The sequence below is a fragment of the Spinacia oleracea genome, chromosome 2 (genome assembly GCF_020520425.1).
Source record: "Spinacia oleracea cultivar Varoflay chromosome 2, BTI_SOV_V1, whole genome shotgun sequence".
Classification (NCBI taxonomy): Eukaryota; Viridiplantae; Streptophyta; class Magnoliopsida; order Caryophyllales; family Amaranthaceae; genus Spinacia; species Spinacia oleracea.
The window spans coordinates 78,183,359-78,193,649 of NC_079488.1; the positions used below are offsets into that span (position 1 = coordinate 78,183,359).

The 10,291-nt window shown below is 36.0% G+C and overlaps 1 protein-coding gene across 3 annotated transcripts; it reads right to left on the minus strand.

Moving 5' to 3' along the window:
• Positions 1-689: 689 nt before the first annotated feature.
• On the minus strand, positions 690-4,961 carry LOC110780090 (deSI-like protein At4g17486). 3 transcript variants are annotated; one of them, XM_056837091.1, is made up of 4 exons: positions 4,594-4,961; positions 2,492-2,779; positions 1,501-1,581; positions 690-1,134 (listed from the first exon to the last, which is right to left on the minus strand). In XM_056837091.1, exons 1-4 carry the CDS (start codon positions 4,727-4,729, stop codon positions 1,001-1,003), a joined length of 639 nt encoding a protein of 212 aa, XP_056693069.1. In that variant the 5' UTR covers positions 4,730-4,961; the 3' UTR covers positions 690-1,000. The 3 variants fall into 3 exon arrangements, with proteins under 3 accessions (XP_056693069.1, XP_021840213.1, XP_021840214.1); XM_021984521.2 differs by having other exon boundaries at positions 690-1,137; positions 4,594-4,959; XM_021984522.2 differs by having other exon boundaries at positions 1,044-1,184.
• Between the last annotated feature and the right edge of the window lie 5,330 nt (positions 4,962-10,291).

Consider the following 10,291-nt stretch of genomic DNA (forward strand, 5'->3'; position numbering starts at 1 on the left):
TGAGTTTTTGTTATTTTCTTATTCTTTTGATTTTGTTCTTTGTGTTTTATGAAAAAGTTGTTGTTCTTTAATTATTTTGTGTTCTTTTTAACTTCTTTACCCTTTTTTCTTTAATTTTTTATAATATTATCGATACTTAATTTTTTATTATGTTGTTTTTCTATTGCATTTTCACATGATGTTCTTTTTGAAAAATAGTTGTTCTTTGTATAGGTTATCAATAGAGAATATGTTCTTTTCATTTTTGTACCTTTTCTTTGGTATGTTAACATTAGTGGTTTTTCAGGTTTTGGTTAATGTTCTTTTCGTTAACCCTATTATGTTCTTTTTGTTTAGTTTATTACGTTCTTTTTCGTTTTTTGCTTTATTTTTGTTTTAATATTTATGCGTTTTGGTGCAGGTGCATGTAAATGTACGTGCATCCCCCTGCACCATACGCGCATTGGGGATGGTGCAGAGAGATGACAGCAATACGGCATGCACCCTTGCAAATTTTATCAAAGGGGCAAATTTTGGTCTCAAACGTAACATGTTACTTTAGAGATGGAGGGGCCATTCTAAAGTCAGTAATGTACCCTAGCTCAGTAATTCAGGTGTAAAAAAAAAAACTCAACGACTTCTTCAACAATTGTGAAAGACTCGGAGATCATGCGCAAAAAAGTAAAAACATCGATTGAAATCATTACGAGTCACATAAAGGGCAAAAGTTCATAAAGCTCTCGGAACAATATAATACAATTAGAACATTTGTATGCCCATCAATATCATTAGCTTTAGGAAAATCACTAATACAATGAGATAATGAAATCACAAATACACAATGATACAACTCACTGAATTCCAACAACAAGGCAGAGGCCAAAAATATACAAAAAGGGAAGGAAATCGAGGAATCAATGAACATCGTGGGACTAAATGAGCTCCTCAACTAGAGGTCTCTTTGCTAGCAAGAACTCGTCTACTGAACATCCAAGAAGCTAACAGAACGGTTGCACCTCTGTTATTCTGCTTCCCTTATAAAAGCAACATCACCACATCCAGGTCTCGGAGATTGTAGCAGAAGTTTATCTTGATCTGTATCTTCGCTTTCAGTGTGCTCACGAGGACTGTCTGCTGACGATGATTCCATTCCATCTTCTAAATTCATATTAACCCATAAGGCTCAAGTATAAATAATAAAACCTCTGTCCCAAAAAAATACACCATAATACTACTTTAATTCGTTCCAAACTAACCGGCCACTATTTATACTGTACGAAGTTAAAATTTGAACTTTCCAATACTAGTTACTACCCTTAAATGGTAAATATTCATTTTTTTTTCCGACAGCCAAAGACAGATTACATTGGTATGGTATTAAAATTAATATAGTGAAACATAATTATGGTGTTGTAGCAAAATTCCTCAAAGATCACAAACCAAACGAAGGAGTAGTTTTAATCCAGAAAAGCTATAACTATAACTAGAACAAGAGAACAAAGGATGTAGTTTAATACTTACCCATGCATTCATGGTACTCAGGCAAATGTTTAACAGTTGTAGTTTGCAGGCTTTCAGGAAGCAGACAGCTACACACAGCACCTGAAATCAAGCCAATGCATTTTGTTAGTGTTGCTCAGACATGGCTGTTCAACGAAGAGTAGAAAGTGCAAAGCTCATCCCAAATATGACCATTTCCTCCAATTCCCCCAGAGTGAGGGTCCCACTACTCCTGCCTCAAGCAGATGGCATAAACCGCATAACTATTCATAGTAAATAATCCCTCTGTCCCAAAATAATATTCTTATTAACCATTTCTGTACGTCCAAAAATAATCTTCTGTTACTCTAAACAAAAAAAAAGTTTCATAAACAGTTTCAAACTCTCACCCCCCAAAAAACTTTCAGCACCAAGTTGAAGATGGAAGGCTCTACTTTACAGCTTGAGGACGAGGTTTTTATATTTGGAACCTTCACCTAGTTGGTCAAGGCTCAGTGGTCGTTCGTGTTATTGCAGCAAAAAATGGAGACATCAGAAACTAAACCAAAACTTCAGCATGTATGGATATGAAACAGCCCAATATGAAGTATATGTATGTATCACTTGTCACATAACTCATTCCATATTGCTAGCAGCTGAGCCAAACGAGACATTCTTCAAGTTGGCCACTTTTTGGAAAAATAAGTGATACAACAACTAAACAGCACATGTCCAACTTGTGATTTGCAAGAGGCCATCAAGAGAAATGAGTCCTATACTTCTATTAAAAAAAACCAAAATTGTACAGGATATAGAAACATATTGTTAAAACATGAGATACCCTTATAACAGAGTTTTCTTGGAGAACAAAATGGTTTGTGCAACATAAACATCAAGACCTAATCAGAAAAGCATGCACGAAATGAAAGACCTTTCAGCAGCTAAACAGTACTTTCCAACATGAGATGCTTTAGCTAAAAATAAAAAGAGAAAGGCCAATTCACCAAATACACAAAGAAAGGTCAGGGCATACCGGTTCGGGCAAGACGGTTGACCCATCCAGGGATCTTTTTTCCAGTCAATCTAAAGGAGAGGTCGTCTGTGAAATGGTTGCAATTCTTGGTGATGAGATGGTAAGTATCTCCATGATACTCAGAGGCAACTCGTTCAATGAAAGACCGAAACTCTGATTGGGACATACTCGTCCGACCTAATGGAATAGAACATCTGTAAATAAAACCTGGACAGCTCCTTGGATCAACTTCAAATACCCCACTTGCTGGGAAATCATGGGCTCCAAATCCGTACTCCATGCCATGAACTGTTGTATGGGGATGCACAAATTGGGGTTTGATTTAGAGGTAGTTAAAGGAAGGTATAAATCAATGACTTAGAAGACATAAAGCAATTTTAGGTGATAGGGGTCTACGCATAAGGCAAGAGATGAAGGTGTTTTCCAAGGCAAAGCAAAGTGCACACTTCCCAAAAAAAAACAGTTCATACAAAGAACATTTACCCGTAATCAGTAATCATCACCTCAAGCTAGAAATTCGGTTATCATAGTAATGCAATCATTTATACCATATTATATACTCTCTTCATCCAAAATAATTGCAAAAATCACCTTGTTTAGTGCCATGAGGTCAATAGACCCGTTCACCTTTAATACACTGATATCAATCAATTAAACCTAGAAAACATCAACGTCCAAGGAAAATCATCTTATTATGAATCTAGCTTAATAAAGTAAGAGCATTTAAAATGTAAGCATAAGTATTCTAGACCCCATTAAATCTTGCTTGAAGACTCGTATTCTAAATACAAAAATCAATCCAAATACACCAACCTTTACAGTCATTGCACTGCTTCCCCCCTTCTAAAAATGTACTGTTATTTCATGGTATCATAGAAGTTTTTGATAGTTATAGGAAGAATCAGCAGGTGAGACCACACAAGGGAAGTAGTGGCTAATTGCTAGTAATAAGTAGAATTTAACTCTTAATAATTATTTTCCATTTCTGGACCACTAATCATAGTTACAAGTTATATACGTAGCATTCTTGAAGGTTCTCAATATTCCTTATATGACCTTAAAGAGAGATGGCTGGGTCGGCTCCGTCATGTCAAAGTGTAAATATGGAACAGGGATGACACATATGCACAACTCATTTTTTGCCTAAAACAAATTTTCTTTTTTCTTCATATCACCAAAATATCCAGCCCCAGGTTCTCACATAAGTGATCCACATGAAAGAAAAATACTGACAACTTGCTCTCCAGGTCAAAAAAATTCAGCCAAACCTCCAGTACCAATATGCCACTCTCACAATCATAGATTCATAGCTAATCTCCAGTGTAATGACTGTAAATTCCAACCATCATTGCCTGAAAATGTGTCCGTTTCATTATGCAGAAATGAGTAAAAGAGAGCGCTCACCAACTTCGATTCACTCTTGACCCCAACTTGGATTTACAGACTATGGAGGTCCTGGTTCTAATCCATGGTTCCCAATGCGAAATTCACTCACTTTAAGCAAATTATTGTAACTCTTGACCTACAACTATTCCTAATTTTGGCCCATTGTAACCAGAATACACATATTTTATTCTCCACTGCCTAAACAACTTCAAGATTATACAGTGTGCCATCTCACTATAGCACCAACATTAGGTCATTTTAGCACACATCACTACATAATCATCATCTAATGACTGACTTACTATTATCTGAATATATTCATCCGGTGGCGAGCTCGAGCTTCACCCTTAAAAAGTTAGTGAATGATCTTATGATTTTATCAATACTCAAATGTATAACTGCCCAACAATTTTTACAATACTAAGGTCCTCTTCAACTACAGATTAACTTAACAGCATAACAGGAAAATTCAACTAACTGAAATACCAATTTCGCCAAAAACCAAATCAAGGCCCCTCTCAAGCAATAACCTAACGACCATTATTTGTTAGAGAGAAACAAATCATCATATTCTAGAAGGAAAAAAACCCCAGATCAAACACATAAACAATCAATCGAGACAACAAAAATAGAGAGAAGTAAATTTGTTTATTTTAATAGCAAATGAAATCAAGGAAAATATCAAATAATTAAAGCAAAAAAAAACAAGAAATAACCTTCAATGCCAGAATGAAAAATTCCAAAACCGAACCAGTAGGTGTATTGATTAAGAGGGGTGAGGTCATACACATTCATCACCACATCGGTTTCAATTTCTCCATTTTTAGCCGCCGATGATTCTTCATTCCCCATTTTTTGAATTTCCCCCTTTTCCCTATAATATTCCTCAGAAAATATAATGAAACCCTCCTCCAAGAACAAAACTTTGATTTCTGGGGATGCAGATTTCTGCAAATCCCCGTACACACAGTAACAAAACAGAGCTTCTGAGATGAGCCCTGCTGCTGGATGTGGAGGAGAGAGATAAGCTCGTTCTTCCCAAAAAAAATGAGATTAGACAAAATAAAAATGTCAAATTTAGGAGTCTATTGTAGTAAAAATGTAGAAGGAATACTTGAACGTGCTTGGATATTATTCTGGGACCCAGACACACAGTGGTTTCCAAGTGCCAAGTGCCAGCCAAAAATATAATGAGCCCAGTGGTATTATGGTAATACAATCATATGTTAGGATGATGTCTCCAAACCGAACATAAGTAACCGTTTATAATTTTAGGTTTAAGGCTAATAAGTTTAGTTAAGAGTTTAAGCATTAGAATTTAGAAGCATATATGTTCATGACCAAAAAAAATGTTCCCGACTCAATAAAAATAAAAATTAGGTTCACGACTCAAAGATGACGAGAGGCTTCATGATTGACATATTACACATGTTGCGTAGAAATTTGGTATATGCCGTATTTATTTTGTTAAAATATTAATCTATAAAAATCTAGATAATACACTTGTAAAAATATAATAATGAAATGTATTGTGTAGAAAAGTCTAGAAATATGATTGTAAATTATAGTCTAGAATAATCTTAGAAAATGTCTAGAATTATCCTAAGAAAAATCTAGTTAGAAAAATCTAGATAAATGACAAGTGTAGAAAAATCTAGAAACTATGATACAACCACTATAAATAGGTTGTATGTGCATAAATTGAGAGGTGGGCTAATCAAGAGAGCTCCCACGGAATATGAGCGCTAGAAAGTAGAAACAAGGGTTCTACCAAAGAGATAAGCGAGAGGCATGAGCTCTCGAAAATATTGTTGTACAATTCTTATTAATGTAATCAATGATGAAAATACAATTTTGTTATATAATTGAGGATTTGAGGTACATCAAAACTTTCGCGTGCGTCCTCAAATTTCTATCATGGTATCAGAGCTGAAAAAATGATTACATTGAAGATCGAAGACCCAAGACATGAAAGGCTACAAGATTTGAAGAAAATATGGAAGAGAAAAGAGGTGAGTTCTAAATCTAAAATTTCTTAAAGAAGATAACAAAGATGGAGAAATTAAACTAGAAGAAATAAATTTATGGAGGAAAATGGAGAACATAAAAGTGGATGATAAAAATAAGGAAGATGAAAGAATTGAAGAAAATATGTGAAGGAAATAATGCCCTTGGTCCAAGTATGCATTCAATGTTAAGTCTAATAAATGCGGTTCAGTATTAATTAACAAGTTAATAATTCAGTGAGATCAAGTGAGCTGAATGCCTAGCTAGAGGCCGCTTCAGTTCAAGTGGAATTAATGATATTAATCCACAGCTTACTCTTGACTGAACCCGTAGGGTCACACAAATAGTACGTAAACGGATCAAATATTTAATGGCATTAAATACTCTATCTATGGATATTCGGAATCGACGGATCTTGGTTTCAGTGGGAGCTGAGATCGTCACAAGCAAGAAATAAATACTCCGGAAACGATGATATTGCCGGAAACGGAAATATGGATCGTATCGGAAATATAAATATTATCCAAGTCGTAGATGTTGCCGGAAACGGAAACATGGTACGTATAGGAAAATATTTTCGAAAATGGAAATATTGCCGGAATAGGAAATATTGCCGGAAACGGAAATATTGTCAGAATCGGAAATATTATCGGAATCGGAAAATAATTCCGGAAACGGAAATATTAAATATTTGTTCGAAACGGAAATTAATTCCGGAAACGGAAATATTAAATATTGTTCGTATCGGAAATCAATTCCGGAACCGGGAATTTAATCGGAAGCGTATCGTACGAATAAGCATCGGACGAGACCTGCCGGACGAAGGCCCAGCACGAAGCCAGGCCATCGCCCAGCAAGCAAGGACGCGCGCACGCCCAGCCCAAGGCAGCGCCAGGCCAACCGCAAGGCAGGCCCAGCGCGCCAAGGCAAGACTGCCCAGCGTGGGCTGCGTGGGCCGAGCGCACGCGTGCGGGCGCCCTCGTGGCTCTGTGCGTGTGTGTGCTTGTGTCCATGCACAATTCCTAAATCTATTAGGATTTGGTGTGTGATTAAATTCCTATTCCTATTAGGATTATTTAATTAGAGTCCTTGTAGGATTCTAAGTTTAATTATATCGTATCCTACTAGGATTCCAATTCCCTTTCCAAACCTCTATAAATAAAGGCCTAGGGTCATAATTTATACGCACGATTGTAGTATTCAAAGGGTAAGTTTTTGAAAGAAAATTCAGCCACTCTCTTGCACTAATAGCCGAAAATTCCTAAGCACCTTAAGGGCGATTCTAGTTGGTCAATCTTGAGGCGGATCCGGACGTACTGTGGACTATCTACGGAGGGGCGACACTTGGAGTCCTAAAGACTTGTTCTTGTTCGGTTCGGGCGCAGCTAGGGAAGGCACGCTACAAAGTGTATGAATCTATACTATGCTAAATGATTATGTGTAAATAATATGCTTTCCTGGCTTTATGGTTTTTCCGCATGATTTATGTATTGTCATATGTATCATAACCTAACAGTGGTATCACGAGCCTCTTATTATTTTCATAATCTAAATTGCATAAACATGGTTAAATATTACAAATTTGCAAGAATTACAAGGGGTGATTAATTTTCGTAATTGTTAATTAATTGCAAATTGCGTTTATTTAATTATATGTACGCAGTTTTTCGGCAGTTTCTTTGTTACTCATCCAAATCGAGTGATTTTGTGTCAATTCCGCGTGTAAAAGGCATTCTAAATTTTTGACAAAAATAGTAATTTTCGGCCGAACCCAGAATTCTCAAATTCGAAGCCTAACTATGACTTTTCGGAGGTTTTAGTTTTTCGAACGCAAAATTTCGTAAATTTAAGATGTTAAATTAAATATTTGCGATTCTTGTTGATAAATCTTGAATTTTTGATTGACCTACTGTATATGTTTAACAAGTTTGAATGCCTAGCCTTGTTAATTATGCAATCTAATTTGTAATTATGATTAATTTGTTGAAAATTGGAATAATTTAGAATTAATTTGATTTTCATAATTAGTTAATAATTTAATTAGATACCTATGATTAAAAAACACCATAAAAATTGTAAATTTGTGTTAAATTTTAAATTTTTATGACCTAGACTTGAATCCATTTAATCGGAAATCAATTAATTAATAAATTTTCGATTTTTCGCCCTAAAATTATGAAATTAATATGTTTTATTAATTCGTCAATAATTTTGAATTCAAATTTTTTAATTTTTATGCAATCGCTCATAAAACTTGCACGCACAAAGCAATGGACGCTACGTGTTACCCTTAAGGGGTGTTGTATAGTGCGGGCGTGCGACGACGAGCAAGGGAGCTCGTCGCCCACGCGGTACGAATGCAACGAGCAAGGCGATGGCGCGCGAGCACAAGGTAGCAGCCCTGCCTTGTGTCGAACGCTGTGCGCGATGGGCGATGGGGCGAAGCCATGGCACGCTGTGGGCGCGCGAGCGAGCGAGAGCTGGTCTCCCAGCGATCGCTACTCTGCGCACCACAACGCGTGGCCTCGAGCGAGCGAGCGAGCGAGCGAGGAGCATCGTAGCTGCTGCGATGCTATGGGCAGGCAGGCTGCGCGCAAGCGTGGCTTGCCTTGCTGCCTTGCGCGTGGCTGCTGCGACATTGTGTTATGGACATCGATGGGTCGTGCACTCGACGGGGCTTGGGCGCAAGCCCAAGTGCTCGTCATGTCATGATTGTCGAGTTTTAAATTTTAATTTGAAATTTTCAGTTTACGTAATTTTAATTAATTTTAAAATTAATAATTTAAATTGTTTTCTTGGATTTTAATTTTGAATATTATAATTATAATAAATTTCATTTATTTTAATTCTTTTACTAAAATTAAAATCATGAATTAATTTAAATACGACTGAAAAATAAATTAAATAAGCGGATTCAATTATAAATTTATATGAGCTTTAAATTTTAATTAAATTTGTATGTTTCCGGTTAGACTAGAAATACATTTTTATGTTTAAAATTAGTAAATCATATGAATTTATTGGTTTAAGTGGGAGCCCTTTTAGTCATAAACTCTTGATTAGGTCTACAAATACTTAAGGTTAAAACAACTTGATTAGAATTAATAAGGACTGAATAATTTGTAGATTATTGGTGCCCTTGATTAATTGCTGCAAATGTTTATGTGATGCATAATGTGTTTTACTAACCAGCTATGTGGGCCATTCATGATAATGAATGGGTGAATGGTATATATTGTATATATACTGTTTTGCAGGTTATGAAGTGACTAGTATGGCCCAAATAGGACAGAAAATATGGTCTGCGTACCATTAATTTGAATGTAATTGGTCTAAAGTACCAAAATTGTTTTTCAATTCAAATATGGTATGCGTACCATCAAATAGTTGTAATTAGTTTAATTATAGCTTATCCTATTTGAAGAAAATGGTGCCTCCCACGGAGATTTTCGAGACGGACTTTGAAGTTGAAGCTTCAAGATGAAGTCGGGCCATACTAGATCACATTTATCTTATGCATGCTTTAAGTTATTTATTGCTTTAAATATGTCTTAATTATGCATGAGATTACGGCTTGATTATGTTGCATGATTAAGGATTTTAGTTCACTTAAAATCTAACCAACATAGTAAGAGCCTTAAGTTCCAAACTTAAAAATTGAGTTAAAAGGTGCCATGCCAAAATATACACTTGCTTGGATATCCTTTACATCAATCTAGTAATAGTTTTCGCTCAGCGAGGTGTTACTTATTGGTCCTAAAGGGGCAAGGTACACAAATAATTGTGAGTACATGTTAGTTTTGGTGAAACTCAACGATATAAGTAAGGAGTCCTTTTATGTCGTGGCAAAATCGATAGGTTTACCTAATAAGTTCTTAGACGTGCCTATCAACCAAGAATAGTTTCTAGACTATTAGCAAAAGGCTTTTGCTTACCTAAAATGTTTTAGGATTAAGTCGACAAACTGTGCTTAATTCTTCAATGGATTTTAGGATCTTGGAATCATTTTATTCACACCTGCCGGAACACATAACTTGAATAAAATGCTTAATGAACATTGAATTATGCATGTATGCTAGAATTTAAGTTTATTAAGAGAAACTGTGAATGGTTATTTATTTGTTTATTCTTTTCAATTGTAGTTTTAATTATGGCAAACAACAATTCATTCAACATTCGATCAATTCTCGAAAAGGAGAAGTTGAGCGGGAAAAACTTCCTTGACTGGCAAAGGAACTTGCAAATAGTTCTTATGCAGGAAGAAAAGGAGTATGTCCTGGAAGAGGCGATGCCCGAAGCCGCAGGCGACGGGGTCACTCAGGCAGCCCTCAATCGTTGGATTGATGCCAACAAGGATGTGAAATGTCTAATGCTCGCCACCATGAGTGCAGATCTGCAGAAAACGTT

Coding starts and splice junctions, on each gene's coding strand:
- LOC110780090 (XM_021984521.2), bottom strand. CDS start 4,729: ATGGGGAATGAAGAATCATCGGCGGCTAAAAATGGAGAAATTGAAACC. Junction 2,780..4,593: donor TTTTCATTCTGGCATTGAAG/GTTATTTCTTGT, acceptor CCCATACAACAG/TTCATGGCATGGAGTACGGA. Junction 1,582..2,491: donor CAACCGTCTTGCCCGAACCG/GTATGCCCTGAC, acceptor GCTTGATTTCAG/GTGCTGTGTGTAGCTGTCTG.